Genomic DNA, 25594 nt, shown 5'->3' with positions numbered 1-25594 from the left:
CTCTAGACTGCCTGTGGGTTCCTGACCTGGGATTGGAATTTCAGGAGACTTCCCTGCCTCTGATGTAAAAAGAGATGGGGATGGAGACAGTGAAGGACAGAATAAAAGGTGAGTCACGCCTAAAAAGGATGTAGAAGAAGGGACAGAATGGGGATGAAACGGAGAAGGAGGAAAGATAGCGTGCTCGAAAGAGCAATGGCGGCAGGAGGGATAGAGGGAAGTAAACTGATGGGAGAGAGAAAGGGAGATTGCAGCATAATTGTCCTGTGTGCTGGAGTCAGGGCTGAGGCGTGTCATAAAAACAGGTGGAGCTCAATTGTAAAGGCAGCAGATATGGCATTATGTAGATATCACCCATCTTAGCAAAACTGTCAATGGTCTTTCCCTTTCCTCTGCTCTGAGCCATCCCTTGTCTATTTCCAGACTCAGATTAGTTAACTTGACGAGTTGAGTCTGTTCGCCAGGTGACTTTCCTCACCACCCCTCTTTTTTGTCACGATGGGCGCAGCCATCCATGTATTCTCATTTCCGGTTGAGATACTTTCCACTTTATAACGGTACTAAAAGAGAATATCTTAAACAGGCTCTGGTACTAATTTAAGGCTAATAGAGATGCCCAGCGTCAACTGTGCAGTTTGTGGCTGCCATAACAGCTGGAGAAAACAAAATCAGACCCTGTATTATCATTGTTTTGACCATGGAAAGAAACCGTAAACCATTAAAAAAAAACACAGAAGTTTCCTTTTGTCTGCTTGTATCACTTGCAACATAAAGTGTGTAATAAGAGATAAACTAGCTATATTGTAGTATTTTTTAGTGTTCTCAATTTATGATATTAGTATATACAAGATCATAACCAAATGTATGGGCATGGCTGTGAGCAAAACAACTGCTGCAGTGCATCTGAATGTAATGTAAAGCTTTTAAAACAACGCAGCAATAAAATTATTTAACAGATGCGTCTTTCTAATTGCCATTAGACAGGAGGGAAGATTACTATTGCACACCCTATAAATCATGTAAGTTTTAACACGTTGCATAAAGCTTGTACCAGACCCTCAATGAAAAAGTTGTTACTCATTATTCAATTTGTCTAATTTGTCACTCATACATTTGCAGCTTATGGCTAATAGCAGAGACCTGATGTAAAAACTAGAGCCTCAAGTAGGGTGATTTCAGGTAATGTGGGACACTTTTTGGTAGAGGCTCCAGTAGACTTACAAAACTTAACTCGCCCCAGTGGTTTTTTGTAAATCGTTTTAGGGTTTAGGAATATTTTCATGTTAGACTGAAATGGGAATACACTATATTATAGAAGCTACACAATTTCAAACATAACATGACCCCCTCTCTCACTCAGGCAGCATTTTCAGGTAATGTGGGACAGCTTGTCTGGTATAGTGGGACAGTCATTGTCTGTCAAATGTAATTTGCTATCTTTAATTGATCTTGTTGGTGGCCAAGCCGCGAAGCGGCGAAGCCACATAAGTGATTCTACCTTTTCTTATTGGTGGCCAAGCCGCGAAGCGGCGAAGCCACATAAGTGATTCTACCTTTTCTTATTGGTGGCCAAGCCGCGAAGCGGCGAAGCCACATAAGTGATTCTACCTTTTCTTATTAGGGGCCAAGCAGCGAAGCTGCGAGGCACCTATTGTAATTGGTAGTATTATTAGGATTCCTCCGTAAGGAGGAAACCTATTGTTATTGTTAGTTTTATTCTTTTTTTTTTTATTCTAGTGCCATGGGAGTCAATGGCAGCCCCTAGACCCCTTCGACAACTTTTTGTAAAATTTGGCACACTCATTAAGGACAGTTCATTCTATACCTACACCAAGTTTCAGGTCTCCCATTAGACCACTCTAGCGCCACCAACGGGTCAAAGTTGGACTTGTGTTTACACACGCAACTTTTGAACCGTATGACCAATTTTCAAAAATGAGGTACCATTGGATTTCCTGGATCAAGCCGAGTTCAACGCACACCATGGCGTCAATTTCCGGTTATATAGATTTTCCGCTATTTCCGGTTTTATCAAAAACCTTTGAAAGCCTACTCCTCCTATAATTCTTGTCAAATCTTCTTCAAAGTTACCAGAGATGACCTTCAGACCGAGCCTCACAAAAGTTATCGAAAATAATTTTGATCCTCACAACCGTTTGTCCGGTACAGCCAATCAAATTCATCAGAAAAGCCGCCAAACAGGATGTGAAGTCATGTCTCAGCAAATCTTTGAGATATCAACACTAAACTTGGTATATCGATGGAAGACACTACAACATGTTACCATGTGCAAAGGCAAATTCATATCTCTAAAAATGATTGATGTAAAGCAAATTGAACTTATCGCTACCGCTAAAATAATGCTTTACACATCAGCCAGTCAAAAAGTGATACTCTGATTCAATCACAAGTTCATATGAAGACTCTTGAGAATGTTTATAACACAAATCTGTGAAAAAGTTGACTGTAAGATGAAAGGTCGATTTTTGGTGAATATTTGAAACATGCTAGCTTGGCTAATTTCTAGGCAAATTTCCAATGAATGTCTCCCCTGCTCCTCCCCGCGCGTGGTCCAAATTCTCACACACACTCAGCCTTCCCTTGACACACGCGCGGCCAAGACGCACACGCAACATTTCAGGAGAGTGTGGGCTGACCAAGCCCCCACTCATTCCTTGGTCTTTAGCAAAGGCCCATGTGGCTCTTGATGGTATTGCATTTCCGATTTTGTATGCAATGGTAAAAAGGTCTCAAATACTGAAACATTGATAGTATAGACCAAGAGTAAATACCACACCTCAAATGGCCCACCATTACCCATAGGTGGCGCTATAGGCCACGCCCAAAAGCACAAAGATACAAGGCTTTCTGGAATGGATAGGTTCACCAAGCCCCCTCCCTTCACGTATTGGCTTGAAAAAAGGCCCATGTGGATCTTGATGGTATTGCATTTCCGATTTTGTATGCAATGGTAAAAAGGTCTCAAAATCCTGAAACATAGATAGTATAGGCAAAGAAACAGTTTAACAAAAAGCCCATGTGGATCTTGTTGGTATTGCTTTTCCGATTTTGTATACAATGGTAAAAAGTTATAAAAATCCTGAAACATTGATAGTATAGACCAAGAGTAACTACCACACCACAAATGGCCCACTATTACCCATAGGTCTTCCCTTGACACACGCGCGGGCTTGGCAAGACGCACACGCAACATTTCAGGAGAGTGTGGGCTTACCAAGCCCCCACTCATTCCTTGGTCTTTTGCAAAGGCCTTGTGGATCTTGATGGTATTGCATTTCAGATTTTGTTTGCCATGGTAAAAAGTTCTCCAAATCCTGAAACATTGATAGTAAAGGCCAACAGTAACAACAACACTTTAACAAAAGCCCATGTGGATATTGTTGGTATATTTTTCCGATTTTGTATGCAATGGTAAAAAGTTAAAAACATCCTGAAACATTGATAGTATAGGCCAAGAGTAACTACCACACCACAAATGGCCCACCATTACCAATAGGTGTCGCTACAGGCCACGCCTTAAAGCACAAAGCACTTCACTTCTTGTGAAGATTAAAGCACTTCACTTCTTGGCTTGAAATAAAGGCCCTTGTGGATCTTGATGTTATTGCATTTCAGATTTGGTATCCCATTGGAAATTCTGCAGCATTGATTTTTCTATACAGTTACAATTTGTCAAGAATATACATTTTTCAATGGTTCGCAATGCTTTACATGTAAGCCAGTCAAACAAGTTCATATGAAGACTCTTGAGAATGTTTAGTACACAAATCTGAGAAAAAGTTGACTCTAAGATGAAAGGTCGATTTTTGGTGAATCTTTGAAACATGCATGCTTGGCTAATTTCTAGGGAAATTTACAATGAAATGTGTCCCCTGCTCCTCCCCGCGCATGCTCCAAATTCTCACACACTCATTCTTCCCTTGACACGCGCGGGCTTGGCAAGACATACACGCAACATATCAGGACTGTGTGGGCTGACCAAGCCCCAACTCATTCCTTGAATATCAGCATAGGCCCTTGAGGACCTTGGTGTCATTGCATTTCCTACTTTGTATGCAATAGTAAAAAGGTCTCCAAATCCTGACACATTGACAGTACAGGCCAAGAGTAACTACCACACTTTACCCAAAGCCCATGTGGATCCTGTTGGTATTGCATTTTCGATTTTATATGCAGTGGTAAAAAGTTTTTAAAATCCTGAAACATTAATAGTATAGGCCAAGAGTAACTACCACACCACAAATGGCCCACCATTACCCATAGGTGGCGCTACAGGCCACGCCTTAATGCATAAAGATACAAGGCTTTCTGGAATGGATAAGCTCACCAAGCCCCCTTCCTTCACTTACTGGCTTGAAATAAAGGCCCTTGTGGATCTTGATGGTATTGCATTTCAGATTTGGTATGCCATTGGTAATTCTGCAGCATACATTCTTCTATACAGTTACAATTTGTCAAGAATAAACATTGTTCAATGGTTTGCAGTGTTTGGAGGAATCCGCCATTACTGCTTGCAGTTATATTTAGGATTCCTCCGTAAGGAGGAAACCTATTGTTATTGGTGGTTTTATTATTTGTAATTCTTGTACCATGGGAGTCAATGGCAGCCCCTAGACCCCATCGACAACTTTTTGTGAAATTTGGCACACTCATTAAGGACAGTTTCTTCTATACCTACACCAAGTTTCATGTCTCCCATTAGACCACTCTAGCGCCACCAATGGGTCAAAGTTGGACTTGTGTTTACACACGCAACTTTTGAACCGTATGACTCATTTTCAAAAATGAGGTACCATTGGATTCCCTGGATCAAGCCGAGTTCAACGCACACCATGGCGTTAATTTCCGGTTATATAGATTTCCCGCCATTTCCGGTTTTATCAAAAACCTTTGAAAGCCTACTCCTCCTACAATTTTTGTCATATCTTCTTCAAAATCACCAGAGATGATCTTCAGACCAAGCCTCACAAAAGTTATCAAAGGAATTTTGATCCTCATAACCGTCTGTCCGGTACAGCCAATCAAATTCATCAGAAAAGCCGCCAAACAGGATGTGAAGTCATGTCTCAGCAAATCTTTGAGATATCAACACTAAACTTGGTAGATCGGAGGAAGACACTACAACATGTTACCATGTGCAAAGGCAAATTCATATCTCAAAAAATGATTGATATAAAGCAAATTGAACTTATCGCTAACGCTAAAATTATGCTTTACACATCAGCCATTCAAAAACTGATACTCTGATTCAATCACAAGTTCATATGAAAACTCTTGAGAATGTTCATAACACAAATCTGTGAAAAAGTTGACTGTAAGATGAAAGGTCGATTTTTGGTGAATATTTGAAACATGCTTGCTTGGCTAATTTCTAGGCAAATTTCCAATGAATGTCTCCCTTGCTCCTCCCCGCGCGTGCTCCAAAATCTCACACACACTCAGCCTTCCCTTGACACACGCGCGGCCAAGACGCACACGCAACATTTCAGGAGAGTGTGGGCTGACCAAGCCCCCACTCATTCCTTGGTCTTTAGCAAAGGCCCATGTGGCTCTTGATGGTATTGCATTTCCGATTTTGTATGCAATGGTAAAAAGGTCTCAAATCCTGAAACATTGATAGTGTAGGCCGAGAAACACTTTAACAAAAGCCCATGTGGATCTTGTTGGTATTGCATTTCCGATTTTGTATGCAATGGTAAAAAGTTATAAAAATCCTGAAACAGTGATAGTATAGACCAAGAGTAACTACCACACCACAAATGGCCCACCATTACCCATAGGTGGCGCTACAGGCCACGCCAAAAAGCACAAATATACAAGGCTTTCTGGAATGGATAGGCTCACCAAGCCCCCTCCCTTCACTTATTGGCTTGAAAAAAAGGCCCATGTGGCTCTTGATGGTATTGCATTTCCGATTTTGTATGCAATGGTAAAAAGGTCTCAAAATCCTGAAACATAGATAGTATAGGCAAAGAAACACTTTAACAAAAAGCCCATGTGGATCTTGTTGGTATTGCTTTTCCGATTTTGTATACAATGGTAAAAAGTTATAAAAATCCTGAAACATTGATAGTATAGACCAAGAGTAACTACCACACCACAAATGGCCCACTATTACCCATAGGTCTTCCCTTGACACACGCGCGGGCTTGGCAAGACGCACACGCAACATTTCAGGAGAGTGTTCCTTGGTCTTTTGCAAAGGCCATGTGGATCTTGATGGTATTGCATTTCAGATTTTGTTTGCCATGGTAAAAAGTTATCCAAATCCTGAAACATTGATAGTAAAGGCCAAGAGTAACAACAACACTTTAACAAAAGCCCATGTGGATCTTGTTGGTATTGCATTTCCGATTTTGTATGCAATGGTAAAAAGTTAAAAACATCCTGAAACATTGATAGTATAGGCCAAGAGTAACTACCACACCACAAATGGCCCACCATTACCAATAGGTGTCGCTACAGGCCACGCCCTAAAGCACAAAGCACTTCACTTCTTGTGAAGATTAAAGCGCTTCACTTCTTGGCTTGAAATAAAGGCCCTTGTGGATGTTGATGTTATTGCATTTCAGATTTGGTATCCCATTGGAAATTCTGCAGCATTGATTTTTCTATACAGTTACAATTTGTCAAGAATATACATTTTTCAATGGTTCGCAATGCTTTACACGTAAGCCAGTCAAACAAGTTCATATGAAGACTCTTGAGAATGTTTAGTACACAAATCTGAGAAAAAGTTGACTCTAAGATGAAAGGTCGATTTTTGGTGAATCTTTGAAACATGCATGCTTGGCTAATTTCTAGGGAAATTTACAATGAAATGTGTCCCCTGCTCCTCCCCGCGCATGCTCCAAATTCTCAGACACTCATTCTTCCCTTGACACGCGCGGGCTTGGCAAGACACACACGCAACATATCAGGACTGTGTGGGCTGACCAAGCCCCCACTCATTCCTTGAATATCAGCATAGGCCCTTGAGGACCTTGGTGTCATTGCATTTCCTACTTTGTATGCAATAGTAAAAAGGTCTCCAAATCCTGACACATTGACAGTACAGGCCAAGAGTAACTACCACACTTTACCCAAAGCCCATGTGGATCCTGTTGGTATTGCATTTCCGATTTTATATGCAATGGTAAAAAGTTTTTAAAATCCTGAAACATTAATAGTATAGGCCAAGAGTAACTACCACACCACAAATGGTTCACCATTACCCATAGGTGGCGCTACAGGCCACGCCTTAATGCATAAAGATACAAGGCTTTCTGGAATGGATAAGCTCACCAAGCCCCCTTCCTTCACTTACTGGCTTGAAATAAAGGCCCTTGTGGATCTTGATGGTATTGCATTTCAGATTTGGTATGCCATTGGTAATTCTGCAGCATACATTTTTCTATACAGTTACAATTTGTCAAAAATAAACATTTTTCAATGGTTCGCAGTGTTTGGAGGAATCCGCCATTACTGCTTGCAGTTATATTTAGGATTCCTCCGTAAGGAGGAAACCTATTGTTATTGGTGGTTTTATTATTTGTAATTCTTGTACCATGGGACTCAATGGCAGCCCCTAGACCCCATCGACAACTTTTTGTGAAATTTGGCACACTCATTAAGGACAGTTTCTTCTATACCTACACCAAGTTTCATGTCTCCCATTAGACCACTCTAGCGCCACCAATGGGTCAAAGTTGGACTTGTGTTTACACACGCAACTTTTGAACCGTATGACTCATTTTCAAAAATGAGGTACCATTGGATTCCCTGGATCAAGCCGAGTTCAACGCACACCATGGCGTTAATTTCCGGTTATATAGATTTCCCGCCATTTCCGGTTTTATCAAAAACCTTTGAAAGCCTACTCCTCCTACAATTTTTGTCATATCTTCTTCAAAATCACCAGAGATGATCTTCAGACCAAGCCTCACAAAAGTTATCAAAGGAATTTTGATCCTCATAACCGTCTGTCCGGTACAGCCAATCAAATTCATCAGAAAAGCCGCCAAACAGGATGTGAAGTCATGTCTCAGCAAATCTTTGAGATATCAACACTAAACTTGGTAGATCGGAGGAAGACACTACAACATGTTACCATGTGCAAAGGCAAATTCATATCTCTAAAAATGATTGATATAAAGCAAATTGAACTTATCGCTAACGCTAAAATAATGCTTTACACATCAGCCAGTCAAAAACTGATACTCTGATTCAATCACAAGTTCATATGAAGACTCTTGAGAATGTTCATAACACAAATCTGTGAAAAAGTTGACTGTAAGATGAAAGGTCGATTTTTGGTGAATATTTGAAACATGCTTGCTTGGCTAATTTCTAGGCAAATTTCCAATGAATGTCTCCCCTGCTCCTCCCCGCGCGTGCTCCAAAATCTCACACTCACTCAGCCTTCCCTTGACACACCAAGACGCACACGCAACATTTCAGGAGAGTGTGGGCTGACCAAGCCCCCACTCATTCCTTGGTCTTTAGCAAAGGCCCATGTGGCTCTTGATGGTATTGCATTTCCGATTTTGTATGCAATGGTAAAAAGGTCTCAAATCCTGAAACATTGATAGAGTAGGCCGAGAAACACTTTAACAAAAGCCCATGTGGATCTTGTTGGTATTGCATTTCCGATTTTGTATGCAATGGTAAAAAGTTATACAAATTCTGAAACATTGATAGTATAGACCAAGAGTAACTACCACACCACAAATGGCCCACCATTACCCATAGGTGGCGCTACAGGCCACGCCCAAAAGCACAAAGATACAAGGCTTTCTGGAATGGATAGGCTCACCAAGCCCCCTCCCTTCACTTATTGGCTTGAAAAAAAGGCCCATGTGGATCTTGATGGTATTGCATTTCCGATTTTGTATGCAATGGTTAAAAGGTCTCAAAATCCTGAAACATAGATAGTATAGGCAAAGAAACTCTTGAACAAAAAGCCCATGTGGATCTTGTTGGTATTGCTTTTCCGATTTTGTATACAATGGTAAAAAGTTATACAAATTCTGAAACATTGATAGTATAGACCAAGAGTAACTACCACACCACAAATGGCCCACCATTACCCATAGGTGGCGCTACAGGCCACGCCCAAAAGCACAAAGATACAAGGCTTTCTGGAATGGATAGGCTCACCAAGCCCCCTCCCTTCACTTATTGGCTTGAAAAAAAGGCCCATGTGGATCTTGATGGTATTGCATTTCCGATTTTGTATGCAATGGTTAAAAGGTCTCAAAATCCTGAAACATAGATAGTATAGGCAAAGAAACTCTTGAACAAAAAGCCCATGTGGATCTTGTTGGTATTGCTTTTCCGATTTTGTATACAATGGTAAAAAGTTATAAAAATCCTGAAACATTGATAGTATAGACCAAGAGTAACTACCACACCACAAATGGCCCACTATTACCCATAGGTCTTCCCTTGACACACGCGCGGGCTTGGCAAGACGCACACGCAACATTTCAGGAGAGTGTGGGCTTACCAAGCCCCCACTCATTCCTTGGTCTTTTGCAAAGGCCTGGTGGATCTTGATGGTATTGCATTTCAGATTTTGTTTGCCATGGTAAAAAGTTCTCCAAATCCTGAAACATTGATAGTAAAGGCCAACAGTAACAACAACACTTTAACAAAACCCCATGTGGATCTTGTTGGTATTGCATTTCCGATTTTGTATGCAATGGTAAAAAGTTAAAAACATCCTGAAACATTGATAGTATAGGCCAAGAGTAACTACCACACCACAAATGGCCCACCATTACCAATAGGTGTCGCTACAGGCCACGCCCTAAAGCACAAAGCACTTCACTTCTTGTGAAGATTAAAGCACTTCACTTCTTGGCTTGAAATAAAGGCCCTTGTGGATCTTGATGTTATTGCATTTCAGATTTGGTATCCCATTGGAAATTCTGCAGCATTGATTTTTCTATACAGTTACAATTTGTCAAGAAAATACATTTTTCAATGGTTCGCAATGCTTTACACGTAAGCCAGTCAAACAAGTTCATATGAAGACTCTTGAGAATGTTTAGTACACAAATCTGAGAAAAAGTTGACTCTAAGATGAAAGGTCGATTTTTGGTGAATCTTTGAAACATGCATGCTTGGCTAATTTCTAGGGAAATTTACAATTAAATGTGTCCCCTGCTCCTCCCCGCGCATGCTCCAAATTCTCACACACTCATTCTTCCCTTGACACGCGCGGGCTTGGCAAGACACACACGCAACATATCAGGACTGTGTGGGCTGACCAAGCCTCCACTCATTCCTTGAATATCAGCATAGGCCCTTGAGGACCTTGGTGTCATTGCATTTCCTACTTTGGATGCAATAGTAAAAAGGTCTCCAAATCCTGACACATTGACAGTACAGGCCAAGAGTAACTACCACACTTTACCCAAAGCCCATGTGGATCCTGTTGGTATTGCATTTCCGATTTTATATGCAATGGTAAAAAGTTTTTAAATTCCTGAAACATTAATAGTATAGGCCAAGAGTAACTACCACACCACAAATGGCCCACCATTACCCATAGGTGGCGCTACAGGCCACGCCTTAATGCATAAAGATACAAGGCTTTCTGGAATGGATAAGCTCACCAAGCCCCCTTCCTTCACTTACTGGCTTGAAATAAAGGCCCTTGTGGATCTTGATGGTATTGCATTTCAGATTTGGTATGCCATTGGTAATTCTGCAGCATACATTTTTCTATACAGTTACAATTTGTCAAGAATAAACATTTTTCAATGGTTCGCAGTGTTTGGAGGAATCCGCCATTACTGCTTGCAGTTATATTTATTATTATTATTCTTAAGACTGGGTGTCTATGGCAGGCCCTAGAAGCGCTTGGTCGAAAGTTTTGAAATTTGGCACACTCATTGGGGACAGTCCCCTGGTCCAATTCACAAAGTTTCATGTCCTATACTTTGGCACTCTAGCGCCACCAACGGGTCAAAGTTGGAGTTGTGTTTACACACGCAACTTTTGAACCGTATGACCCATCTTCAAAAATGAGGTACCATTGGATTCCCTGCATCAAGCCGAGTGCAATGCACACCATGGCGTCAATCTCCGGTTATATAGATTTTCCGCTATTTCCGGTTTTATCAAAAACCTTTAAAAGCCTACTCTTCCTACAAATTTTGTCAAATCTTCTTCAAAATTCCCAGACATGATCTTCAGACCAAGCTTCACAAAAGCTATCGAAGGATATTTGATTTTCAAAACCGTTTGTCCGGTACAGCCAATCATATTCTGCAGAAAAGCAGCCAAACAGAAAGTGAAGCCATATCTCAGCAGTTCTTTGAAGCAGTGACACCAAAGTTGGTACGCCTACTCAGAACTTTATTCTAAGGATGTCCTCCAAAAATGGTGTCATGTGACTAAAAGGGGGCGTGGCCGGAAGCATAAACGTGTTTTGGCTAATAACTGTTGAAGTGTTTACCTTAATAAAGTAATTTCTTTGTCTGTTGATGTCTTGTGAGATATCAAGCTTGACCATCGATAATATTTCATAACAACCGAATTGACGCGGCCGCCATTTTGGATTTCATGGAAAAGTGTAAAAACCTTTTACACGCCCCAAATTTTGTCCAATGTTTACTAAATTTGGCACAGATGATCTTCAGACCAAGCTTCACAAAGGTGTCTGATGGATTTTCAAATTTTCGAAACCGTTTGTTCGGTAGAGCCGATCAAAGGCGGCGGCGAAGCCACAAAAGACACGTTAGAGCGTAACTCAGCAACCATTTTAGCGATTGTCACCGAACTTGGGTTCCATCGTTCCCAAGAGGAGCAGAGGAGGCCTGTGGTGTTATACCAGAAAAAAACACTTTAAAAACTCAGTACTTTGGAACGCAAACAGATATTTCAACCAAACTTGGTGTGTTGCATGAGTGCAACAGGTTGTTGTGACTTAATTGTTGCGCAAGTGCTATGGAGGCCATGTCCTGCTCTGGACTGCTTGGCCCCTCCATTGCTGCTTGCAGCTATATTTATTATTATTATTACACTTCTTCTGTCATTGGAGTCTATGGCAGCCCCTAGAACCGTATGATAAAAAGTTGTGAAATTTGGCACACTTATTAAGGACAGTCCCCTCTTTATATTCACCAAGTTTCATGTCTCTCATTGGAGCACTCTAGCGCCACCAACTGGTCAAAGTTGGACTTGTGTTTACACACGTAACTTTTGAAACGTATGACCGATTTTCAAAAATGAGATACCATTGGATTCCTTGGATCAAGACGAGTTCAACACACCCTATGACGCCAATTTCCGGTTTATAGATTTTCCACAATTTTGAATTTTAAGGAAACACGTTTTTTCGCTTCAACTACTTTTATTTTTTTCAAATCTTCCCCAGAATTGGCACACATTATCATCAGACCAACCCTCACAGAAGTTATCAAAGGATATTCGATTTTCAAAACCGTTTGTCCGGTACAGCCAATCAAAATCGGCAACAAAGCAACCAAACAGGAAGTTGGGTCATATCTCAGCTAATCTTTGAGAAATCAACACCAAACTTAATATGATGACTCGGAACCCTCTTCTGAGGCTGTCCAATTAATTTGGTGTCATGTGATCACTGGGCGTGGCCGCAGGAAGCAAAAATGTGTTTTGGCCAATAACTGTTGATTTGTTTGCTTTTATTAAGTGATTCCTTTGTCTCATGATATGTTGGGACATCCCCTATGTGATACATGATAACTTTTGATAATAGCCGAATTGATCCGGCCGCCATTTTGAATTCATTGAAAAACGTTTTTTCTTTACTCCTCCTACACATGTTGTCCAATCTTCACCAAATTTGGCGGAGAGTATCTTCAGACCAAGCCTCACAAAGGGTTTCACATGATTTTTTGATTTTCAGAACCGTTTGCCCGGTACAGGGAGTCAAAATGTGCAATTAAGCCAGCAAACAGGAAGTTGGGTCGTATCTCAGAAAATCTTTGATGGATTCACACCAAACTTGCTGCATGCCCTCGGAACCCTGTTCTGAGGATTTCTTAAGTGTTTTATGGGTCATTTGACAGCTTGGCCACCACATTGCTGCTTAGAGCTATATTTATTATTATTGGGGTGTGCTTGCCTTCGGCGAGCACAAACCATTGTTATCTCACATATATATTATTTATTATTTATTGTTTCTTTTCGCCCCCCTAAGGATGCCTCAATATTTGGACTACATAGACAATGGCGATGTCAAAAGGTTCGTCTCGGTAGCGATTGCGTTGGTTGTATTGGGATTTATGTTCCATTGCACGGTTTAAGTAGAAATTACGTTTTTGTGGCAAAAAGTGAAGCTAACGGTGGCTAACTTGCTAGCCACAGTCACTGACGCCACTAACGTCACCAACGTCACGAAAACTTGCGTGACTATCTCTAGCAGAACATTAGTTTCCCATCTGTTAACTTGGGGGATATTAGTCTGCAAGGCAGCTGCAGAAACGCCACAAGCAAAGAGGCCAGGGTGATATTTAATCATTTTACTTTGTGGTGTGAAACATAATTGTGAAATGTAATGTACAATATTAGCTGATATTATTAAGTAAGTAGGCCCACATCTACTTTCGGAAACGGTAGTCTACTATTTCACTGAAGCATTAGCATCATGACATTAGCCTCTGTTGCTTGGGCAACACATACTACAGTGGTCATGATGCATCTGTTTTCAATCGTTAAAATAAACATTCCTCACAAATACGTTTTTGTTGTAGGATTTATTTTGACATTAATAAACGATTTGTTGGTGAAATGACCATTACCTGTGGTTTCAAATCAGTGTGGCGGCTCACTGCAACGCTGTAGCCTACCCGAGACACTAATGAGTAGCTAACAAAAACATCTCTTTAGAGATGTTTAGAAAGTCAAACGGCGACGGAACATGTTTGGCTTTCCCCTTACTCAAAAGTTTTTCAATAGGTGAAAGTATCTGACTACTAACCTGAACTTCATTGCCACAGCCTAAACTTTGTCAATGTCAAAACTTTGTCTGTTCATGAAAATAATTAATGTCAGCCTGCTTCAGCCTTGCTTAGCTGTAGGATATACATTTTACTGGGTCTTGCTGCGCTGCTTGATTTATTGAAATTATTATGAAATGTTATGTTTTACTAGCCATTTGCCTTCTTAAGCAAATCACAGTATTTCCCACCCCTCATGGTGTAACTGAGACGACCGTAAATAGCCTAATTCATCTTTCAAGTAATAAGCCCCCGTTGAAGTGTTGAGCAGGAAATTAGCTGGTCTGTAGAGATCTTGGGTTGGTGGTTTTACTGATGCAGAATTCGCTCAAATAAAATCGATAGACGTAACGAGTGGCACATAACGTGAAGTAGGCCTAACATTGCATTTTATTTTGTTTGAGTTTTAATAACTTGTCCAGTGCATCGGGGCAAGTAGCACTAGCCTAAATTGATCTTCCAGACTTGCCGTTAAAAAAAAATGTACTCTTCCCGGACAAGCCTTAGCTACATGGCTAGACTGTTGATCCAGATCAGAATCCATCATATCTTGGACACTCAAAATCAGCGAATCTTGCAGCCAAATCAAGTAGCCTATATTTATAGGCCTTTATATGGCTACAAACTTCTGCTCGGTTTCTAGCTGGCTACTTGTTACCAAGTTACAACTTTGTTGCAGGGGCATTCTTTGTCTACATTGCGAGCTAACAGTGTCCGGTAATGATGTCGCTATAAATAATGATGTTAAACCGAGACCACTAAGCCCTCAAAGAAAATGTAAGGTCAAAGAAACAAAAGAAAGGTTTGAGGTTACTCTGAAAATTATTAATAAAATAGGCTTCTAATATTAAACTGCTAAATCCTTCTCTAACTAGGCTCCTCTATGATGCATAATGAAACTTAACGTTTTTTAAGTAATCAATAAGCCTACGCTTGCCCTCATTACTCAAATGATGCCGTTCAGGGCGTTCAAATTACATAATAGGGCGATGATAGGAGGATAATAGGACATAATAGGGCAACCAACAAGTTGTTTATATCTGATTACAATTTAATAAGTTATCTAGCGCTGCATCTTCATGAGCTACATTTGGCCTCCTTCTCTTCCAACCAACCAGTATCACCTCTCCTCCATCTGAGTGATGCATGTCATTTTTACAAACTTATTATCAAGGGAACACAATGGTCAGAACTGTAGTCATACACTTAAATGCTTTTTGAAATATGTAAACACCAGGAGTGTATGGAAAGCTGAGGCAGCCACAAGCACACCCTCACAATTTCCCCAGAAATTGTATGCTCTCTAGTTATTATTACACTTCTTCTGTCATTGGAGTCTATGGCAGCCCCTAGAACCGTATGGTAAAAAGTTGTGAAATTTGGCACACTTATTAAGCACAGTCCCCTCTTTATATTCACCAAGTTTCATGTCTCTCATTGGAGCACTCTAGCGCCACCAACTGGTCAAAGTTGGACTTGTGTTTACACACGTAACTTTTGAACCGTATGACCGATTTTCAAAAATGAGGTACCATTGCATTCCCTGGATCGAGACGAGTTCAACACACCCTATGACGTCAATTTCCGGTTATATAGATTTTCCACCATTTAGAATTTTAAGGAAACACGTTTTTTCGCTTCAACTACTTCTATTTTTGTCAAATCTTCCCCAGAATTGGCACACATTATCATCAGACCAACCCTCACAGAAGTTATCAAAGGATATTCGGTTTTCAAAACCGTTTGTCCGGTACAGCCAATCAAAATCGTCAACAAAGCAACCAAACAGGAAGTTGGGTCATATCTCAGCTAATCTTTGAGAAATCAACACCAAACTTAATATGATGACTCGGAACCCTCTTCTGAGGCTGTCCAATTAATTTGGTGTCATGTGATCACTGGGCGTGGCCGCAGGAAGCAAAAATGTGTTTTGGCCAATAACTGTTGATATGTTTGCTTTTATTAAGTGATTCCTTTGTCTCATGATATGTTGGGACATCCCCTATGTGATACATGATAACTTGTGATAATAGCCGAATTGATCCGGCCGCCATTTTGAATTAATTGAAAAACGTTTTTTCTTTACTCCTCCTACACATGTTGTCCAATCTTCACCAAATTTGGCAGAGAGTATCTTCAGACCAAGCCTCACAAAGAGTTTCACATGATTTTTTGATTTTCAGAACCGTTTGCCCGGTACAGGGAGTCAAAATGTGCAATTAAGCCAGCAAACAGGAAGTTGGGTCGTATCTCACCAAATCTTTGATGGATTCACACCAAACTTGCTGCATGCACTCGGAACCCTGTTCTGAGGATTTCTTAAGTGTTTTATGGGTCATTTGACTGCTTGGCCACCACATTGCTGCTTGCAGCTATATTTATTATTACACTTCTTCTGTCATTGGAGTCTATGGCAGCCCCTAGAACCGTATGGTAAAAAGTTGTGAAATTTGGCACACTTATTAAGCACAGTCCCCTCTTTATATTCACCAAGTTTCATGTCTCTCATTGGAGCACTCTAGCGCCACCAACTGGTCAAAGTTGGACTTGTGTTTACACACGTAACATTTGAACCGTATGACCGATTTTCAAAAATGAGGTACCATTGGATTCCCTGGATCAAGACGAGTTCAAGACACCCTATGACGTCAATTTCCGGTTATATAGATTTTCCACCATTTTTTAATTTTAAGGAAACACGTTTTTTCGCTTCAACTACTTTTATTTTTTTCAAATCTTCCCCAGAATTGGCACACATTATCATCAGACCAACCCTCACAGAAGTTATCAAAGGATATTCGATTTTCAAAACCGTTTGTCCGGTACAGCCAATCAAAATTGGCAACAAAGCAACCAAACAGGAAGTTGGGTCATATCTCAGCTAATCTTTGAGAAATCAACACCAAACTTAATATGATGACTCGTAACTCTCTTCTGAGGCTGTCCAATTAATTTGGTGTCATGTGATCACTGGGCGTGGCCGCAGGAAGCAAAAATGTGTTTTGGCCAATAACTGTTGATTTGTTTGCTTTTATGAAGGGATTCCTTTGTCTCATGATATGTTGGGAAATCCCGTGTGTGATACATGATAACTTGTGATAATAGCCGAATTGATCCGGCCGCCATTTTGAATTAATTGAAAAACGTTTTTTCTTTACGCCTCCTACACATGTTGTCCAATCTTCACCAAATTTGGCAGAGAGTATCTTCAGACCAAGCCTCACAAAGAGTTTCACATGATTTTTTGATTTTCAGAACCGTTTGCCCGGTACAGGGAGTCAAAATGTGCAATTAAGCCAGCAAACAGGAAGTTGGGTCGTATCTCAGAAAATCTTTGATGGATTCACACCAAACTTGCTGCATGCCCTCGGAACCCTGTTCTAAGGATTTCTTAAGTGTTTTATGGGTCATTTGACTGCTTGGCCACCACATTGCTGCCTGCAGCTATATTTAAAAGAAGCGTTTCTTTTGACATCTGGCAGCGCATTTTTTCAATCGAGGATATTTCCACAGTTCACCAGTCAGTCACAAATCACTACGCCAGCGTCTGATACAGCGCCAGCGACGGAAAACAATATCATTATATTACAGTTATCGTTTTAAGGTTCAGCAATGGTGTTGAGGCTTCCAGAACAAAATGTTATGAAAGTTGAGTTGCTGGGCCGCAGAGCAATAGAAAAAGATGCATATTGGCAATTTGGTTACATAAGAGATTCAGATAAGAGAAATATGTCCCTGTTTTTGTTTAGCACTTAGCACTGTGGTAGGCTAAACAGTGCAGTTCCTACGTGGTGTACTTTAAAACAACAACAGTATTTAGCCATTTGAAATCTATTGTAATGACCTGACTAGGTCAGAAAGCAACAATCGTCCAGGCATAAGATAAATTCCCGAATCTACATTTATTAACCACACGGTACACAGGCACAGTACACTGTTTGGCCCTAGCGCACAAACAATACCGTCTCTTGTGAAACCCAGACGTAACAGAAAGAACAGACGCTAAACCTGGTCTTAACTTCGAATGCTCCATCCCCCCTGTCCAACCACCCTCCATGCCCTTTCGCCAACCACCAGGATGCCCGGCATCCAACATTCTGGGCATTCCCGTAATTAGCAGACAGCAGGTTGATTGGCATGTCGGACCCCGCGAACACTACTGCTAAACAACCAAGTAACAGCCTAACATAACACACGTCTTTCGGTGTGGGTCGCTATACTATTTTTTTCTCTTTAACTGCTAAGGTTCCTTGATGAGATCCCTTATCAATCTATTAACGTTACAAAAGATTAACACTGCAGTCAGATACACCCTGTTTGCTATCGTATAATGCCTGTTTGAAATAACGCATTTCAGAGTAGGGCTAGCCATGATCTAGTAGTTGATTGAAGATAATAATGGGAATATGTTTAAGATTGAACTCAAATGTGGGAAATTGGATGTATAGGCCTACATGTTGTTTTTTCTTAGGGTTCACTTCAAACATTAAAAGAAAGGGTGAGATAGCAGAGATAGCAGACTTCTTCAAAAAATCAGGTGGAAATAGACCCCAGTCCTTGCACCACCCCAAGACCTCAGAGCAGCTCCCTCCCCAAAGCTACAGGCACCAGGTCAAAGCATACTAGGCAGTCAGTCTCATGCAAAGTTTAGCTTGTGTTTGTAGGCCACACATGTAAGCCTACACAAGTTTTTTCCAGATTAAGCCTCACTTTAAAATGTTGGTTGTTGATTCATGAATGTTCTTATTTTGATGGCTGTGGCATTTTTTGTGTGAGTGTACACAATAGTTATGTTTTAGTGTAAAAGAAGGATCTAACTTCTAACCTGGTTAGACCCAGATTATACAGTATATTCATGAAAACAGAGTGACCAAAGTCTCTCCAGTTTGTGAGTAGCCTACAGTACAGTGTGTGTAAGAAAGATATTTGTTGCAATTCAGATGTAGAGAAACATGTCTATTCATAGTAAATGTAGAATTTGATTAAAGTAACCCTAGTGGATCATACTAGGCCACACTTAAGAACTCAGGCTTAAGTGAATGCTATTTATATTTCTCATAAGCATTAGTACATGAATAATTTACACTGCTTGGATGCCAGGGTAAGGTTACACACACATTTTCAGTCTTGGTCTATGGACCCCCTGAAGTAGCTCTGGCCACCCCTTGGCCACCCCATATATAAAAGTCTGGTTCCGCCACTGGTTAGCGGTCATGCTTACAAGTCTGAGAGCGCTGGTTCCATGACAATGTAAGTTGTTATTTAGTTGGGAACTTAAGTGCAGTAGGATGCATTTGTATTAAACATTTGAGAACTGTCAAATTAAATTACTTTTATAGCATAAACACAGCATTACTAGATGTCCCACTTTACCTGAAAAATGCTGTCCCACATTACCTGACATGATCAGGTAATGTGGGACAGTCACATAAAGCTTTTTTTTTTTATCTAACAATGTATTATTTTACACATTTTTGTGTGTGTTTCAATCAGTGGTTAAACCCATTCAATATGCGGCTATAGTACTCATTGTAAATTAATTTAAATTCCTTTGCCAGCCTTATCATTGAGAAATATAATATGCTGCTGAACTTTCGATGCGTTTTTTCTGTATAGACCTCTTGTCAAGCCAGATCACGCCTATTCTGATGATGTTAAACAAATAAAAACCACTGCATAGTGACTAGAAGTGTTGTATTTACGAGTCAAGATCAGCTCTGGATGTCGGTTTTGCACATATTAAATCATAAAAATGCATAACTGTCCCACTTCACCGGATGCCCCACATTACCTGAACTCACCCTATATAAACAAGAAGCTAAGGTTCTACTGTTAACAATGTATTGTTGACTTGTTGTAGCACATCTGGCACAAATCCACCTAATTATTTAATATTTGAGCAGCGGGACTTCTGGCAGTTCTCCATTGTATTGAATGATATCCCCCGGTAAACCGGAAGTGCCAATACAACGGAAGTGCAAAAAGATTAAAAAGGTGAGCGGGGCGGAATAAGGTCAATAGCCAGCCACCACCATAGCATTTGAACTGACTGTTGTTGTTGTGTCTTTCACATGTGCTCAGGCAGAGCTGTGAAGTGACAACAATGTGTTTAAATTAGTGTTGTCAAACTATTAAAATATTTAATCACGATTAATCGCATTAATGTCATAGTTAACTCGCAATTAAATGCAAATTTGTATCTATTCTAAATGTCCCTTGACTTCTTTTTGTCCCATTATTTTTTCTCATTCTAATGCTCTTATCAACATGGAAAAGTGGATCGGCTTGCTTAGTGCAATTTTTTTTTAATTAAAAACAACATTGGCTTTGACAAGGGGGCGGAGAATTCACATCAGCTGTGTGCTTGGCCATTATGTGGTATTTCAGACTGGACATGCTACGATGATAACTCAGTTCACAACGACAAAACACACAGATCACTTTGGTCTTGTCAATGTAACCATTTGGCAATTTAGGTAAACTTTCCATTCAGAATCTTATTGGCATCCATTTCGGTGTCTCGCGCTCACCATCCACTAAAAACTTAACGTTAGCCTACCACTCTTTAGCCGGCTCGCAAGTCCAAACGAGTGTATGAGGCATGCCTTTTGTTTTGTTTCCGGTTTAGCTAGATCCGGTGTGGTGTTAGAGTTTTTGTAACGTCACTAGTTGTTGCAACAGCATGTGAAAAAACTACAAAGTTTGCAAGGCCAAAATGGGTTTGTGTTAACGCCGTTAATAACGCGTTTAACTGACAGTACTAGTTTAAATGGATGATGACAATAAAAAAAGACGGTCTGAAATGTAAAAGTAGCCAAGTGTTCCTTCAAATAGTGGTTCCACATCCATAGACAAGCTCAACATGTCTGCTTGTAAAACAGAGCCAACCTAGGCCATACTATGGTGAAGGCCTCAGGCTGAATTTTGAAATGCCTCTGGAACGACGCTGGAATGAAATCTCTGCATTCTTTCTTTTTGTGCCCATGTACGTCTGTGCACACACATTTCAAAGGCTTTAATGTCATCTTTAAAACATATTGACATTAAATTAGATTCTTCCGATATCAGATATTGGGAAACTACCATTGGACACACATAGAGCAAACAGCCCTATCTGAGGCCGTGGTGTGTGGGAGTAGTCCGGGTTGGGTTGTACATATCCCTCACAGACACCCACTCACCCAACCCTTAAGCCACAGCTGCTGCTTATCTGCAGGAGGAGCTGCTCACCAAAAAGAAACACACCCTGTCCTCCCCCCACCCCGACCAACATCTAATTTCCAGAGGAGCATATCAGACTTGTGACGTGCATGCGCCATAGATGAGAAAGAGCACCATAGCAACCAAGGAATCTTCTGTTGTGTGTGAGAGAGGTCCTTGGAAGAGAATGATTTGTAGCTAGCTGAAGCTCAGTAGACATGAGGAGATATTAAACGTGTGCTACTGTACCATAGGGCATGGTGAGTGTGTGTGTGTAGATGGACTCAGAATTCAATGGAGAACTCTGATTCACTGACAGAACACACACCAATGTGCACGCATGTCAGATGCCCATCCATACATACCCTCTGGGTGCCGATAAACAGGGATCAATCTTCTGCACATGCTCAGACAGGGAAAGGCACGGACAGACAGTAGTCATAACTGGGATGAGTAGACAGACTAGTAAGAAGGCGTTTCACAGAGGACGTTGGAGGTATCGCATTTATCTAAGACTATTTTCACACTAACTTTTCTCACCAGACCCTCTAATCCATTTAATCCTTATATGTCCATGTTATGAAGAAAGTTTTGATTCTATAAATAAGTGCTTTTCCTATTTCAATACACTGTGCTGTCTTCTTAAAGTCATCCTGGATTTACCTGACTAACGCCACAGAATACTTCTAAAAGGTTTTCATGAATAATATTTACACACCTTAACATGTAAAACCTTAGCTTGAGGAAATGGCTAACCTGCGAACAGAGAAAGTTGGACTTTTCCAAAACAGGCCTCCATTTTCTTGACACCACCTGATGTATTTATTCAACAGAGCTGAGATCTGTTTTCCTCTAAGACATGTGAAGATTGTCTTGTTGGATAGTCCCATCCAGATCTAAAACGGTTTAAAGGAAGTCTAAATATGTGAAGAGAATGGTACCTTTGTTAAAGCCCCTGTGCATGGCTGAGTTCCAATAAGCTTGATTGTCTGACCCCCCCCCTTTCTCCACCAGGTTCTTGTCCATTGATACAACTTGACTTGAACTCACATAATACTCAAGAAAAGGTATTATTTCAACTACTATCAGTTGATTAAATAGTCATTCCCTGTGACTGTGTTTGTGTGGACACAATATTTGTATATAAGGTGTGCATTTACGAATGTTGCTGTACGGTGCAAATATATATTTAGTATAGATGCATTTGTGCAGCAGTATAAAAGTGCAATGTTGACAACATTTAGTCTTAATTATCATCAACATTTAGTCTCTGTTAGTCTTAATTTGTATTTATTTAAGCTTTTTAGTCTTTTTTGTGTGTCTAAGACTTTTGCACAGTACTGATTGTCTGCCTGTGTTTGTGTGTGTGTGTAGATGTTAGAGGAGTGGTGGGCGTTCTTCAGAATGAAGGCAGGCCTTTTGGAGTCCCACCAGAACATGTTGGAACATTCCCAGAGAGGAGGGAAGAACAGCTCTCCACAGCTGGAAAAGTCTGCTCTGACTCAGGCCCCTTGGAATCCCAACCATCCTGTGGAAGACACCTACACACACACAATCCCTGAAGTTAGTCTACGTCTCTCTTTGTTTTCTATCTTTCTCCTTCCCCTCTCTCCCGCTGTCTGTTTCCCTATATTTTTCTCTCTCCAGGATAGGCTCAACCCTTTAAAAATGGTGAATACAGTTTTTAATGTGGTTAATACAGTGATTAATGCCTTGGACAGATGTCAAGACAACTTTTATTTCAGCTGAGAAGGTTCCCGTGATTGCATTTCTTTTTATGCTCATGTCTGATCCCATAATAGTGCTGTGTCACCCAGGCGCATCGTTAGACCCTTTTTACTGGGGCACGTGCCCCAGTATAAATCTGCTGTGCCCCAGTAAAATCTAAAGTTTGAGTTTTAACAATAGGGTTAGGGTTAAATTTACTTTATTAGTCAGTTCATTCATTTAATTTGATAATCCCAGAAAAAATAAAAGCCAATCAATAATATCCCAATCAACGCTTGTAAACTCGAAGCAGTTTAACCGAAAACACAAACCGATGCATGAGCTTGCCAAATAGTCACTGCAGCACGCACACAGAAGTCCAGGTGTTGGACTCGGCACACAAGTCAGAATTGAGGTAGGCTAAGAAAGCATTACAAAATTAAATAAAATTTCTAAATGATAGGCCTACCGATCATCTTATTTTTACTGAAACATAAATACAATATTACATGAAGCAAAAAAATGTGCGCTTGCATTAACTATAGATGTCCCTGCCAAAGCTGATTTTCGTCCCTGAACTGTTGTATAGTGGGTTAAGCAAGGGGAGTTTCTATAGCCTAGTAGGCTAGTGCATTGTGTGCAACACGCTTGGAAGAAAAAAGGGATATGAATAGGGGCCTGTGCCCCAGTAGAGTTTTATGTTTAACAACACCCCGGGTGTCACCTTATCACTGTTAACTTTCTTAACAGCTGTTTCCCAACTATTTTCAACAGTATTTTGTGTCCAAATGTAATTGTCACAGGAACAAAAGCGGTGTTTACTGAAACTTAAATACTGTGTTCAGTTCAAAACCTTGCCACACACTCTATCCCAATCCAAAGATTTTTGTCTGCCAAATCATTCCACCCATTTGACAGTGGTTTGACCTGGCTGGCCCATCCCTCCACTGCGAGGTCTTGCAGAATGTGACACCTGCATGTAGACTTACAGTATAGCCCAAAGCCATACAGTGGAGGCCCCGTGACAGCAGACATGGTTGTTGTGTTCAACATTCCTCCACCAACCCTCTCACTTTGTGGGTACTGTGGAGATGGTGTGTGTGTGTTTGTGGTTTGAATGTATACATGTGGGGGATGCTATGGTTGTTTTGAACTGAACCACAGTTAACGGTAAACTGTTTGTGCTGAGGGCACTTCTGGTACAGTATCAAAGCAGTCTCTGTGTACAGTACACAGAGGCATTTTAAAACAGTGCTATTAATGTCCTCTGCATTATCACGAATAGCCAGCGCCCAATCATGATGGCAGCTTGTCATTGTCATAGCTATGGTGCTATACATCTGGGTACATGCTAATACATCTCAGCTTTCCATGTCACTGTAACGCCTGTCTCTCACCCTCACTGTGACATACCAGCCACAATGATCTGCTGACTGTGATACTGAGCTTATCTGCTGGTGTGTGGATTAATGTGAACATAGGTTAACAGAAGACACAGTGGTTAATTTGTATTCATAAAGTAGGGAACATCCCACTGTAGGGATGTTTGGAATTGAGATTCCGTATGTTTCAGCGTGTTTTCTTTCAGAATGCCACTGTCGGCCGATATTATGGATTTTGTCATGTCTTCAAACTTCATGTGACATTTTACTCCATTGTACCTGTGTTATGCAAGTTATCCTTACAACCAATATGCCACAATGGCCACTCTGTAGCATGTTTACACAGCATGCTGGGGCTCATAGATGCTTCAGGGCTGCCATTGCCAAGGTCAGTGACATGACTGTGGCCCTTCCATTTATGCAGGAAATACAGGTGAGTGACCTCTCTCCAGCAAGGCACACAGTAGGAATGCCAAAGGCTGGTCAGTGTGTGTGTGTGTGTATGCATTGTGTGGATGCCCCGAGGGGTTGTGTGTTTGTGGAAGGTGAAGCTGTCAGTGGGTAGTGTTGTTTAAGAGTGTCAGTTGCATGGATGACTCTGCAAGGTTAAGAGAGAGACAAAAAAAATGTAGCGCCCCTCATGCCTCGGTTTTGGGCATAACTTAAATTAACAAAATGATAAAAATAAGACTTTATAGCACATTTCATACAAGAAATGTGCAGCTCAATGTGCTTTACATAAAATCAATACAAACAATAATACAAGTGATAAAAGTAACACTAAATAAATAAATGCAACTCACCAAAATACAAGCCGCAGTCTTTGCGGGAATCAAAACACATAAGCCGCAGTCTTTGCGGTATCTCGAGCCACAGTCTTTGTGGTTTCCCAATATAAATACAAAATCACAGGCCGCATTCTTTGCGGGAATCCAATACACATAAACCACAGTCTTTGAGGTATCTCAAGACACAGTCTTTGTGGTTTTCCAATACAACACTAAAACATAGCTGCAATCTATCTGCGGTCTCTCAAATCAGTCTTAGACTCAACCTGCCTTTGCAGTTTCCGAAATATATTAAATATTAGGGGCGCCCCGATATTGCAAAAGTGATATTTGCAAAAGGTATGAATTAATGTCTAAGCCATTCTTTTAAAAGGTCCCAGTCTACCATTTCAAATAATTTCAAAATAATGCATCTGCATCCAACGTAACGAATAAACTTCTTTATATTTAATATATTAAAGATGACAATTAAATGGACAATATCTATGGCCTGTAATCATCCTCTTACTAATTGAAAATAAAAAAC

At 40.6% G+C, this 25594-nt stretch overlaps 1 protein-coding gene across 2 annotated transcripts in view; it reads left to right on the top strand.

Annotated features, from left to right (window-relative positions):
- Window positions 1-3: 3 nt before the first annotated feature.
- LOC146253665 (uncharacterized) overlaps window positions 4-25594 on the top strand; it is an 86205-nt gene continuing 60614 nt past the window's right edge. For both annotated transcript variants that reach the window (XM_084678499.1, XM_084678500.1), the window contains exons 1-3: window positions 4-108; window positions 22206-22258; window positions 22566-22754. In XM_084678499.1, the coding sequence (XP_084534625.1) occupies window positions 75-108; window positions 22206-22258; window positions 22566-22754 (276 nt within the window). In that variant the 5' untranslated portion in view covers window positions 4-74. The remainder of the gene's footprint in view (window positions 109-22205; window positions 22259-22565; window positions 22755-25594) is intronic.

This window comes from Hypomesus nipponensis, chromosome 17 (assembly GCF_054491055.1).
Source record: "Hypomesus nipponensis isolate SF chromosome 17, ASM5449105v1, whole genome shotgun sequence".
Lineage (NCBI taxonomy): Eukaryota > Metazoa > Chordata > Actinopteri > Osmeriformes > Osmeridae > Hypomesus > Hypomesus nipponensis.
Note: the sequence above shows the minus strand (reverse complement) of the source record. Positions and strands in the feature narration are given on the sequence as shown.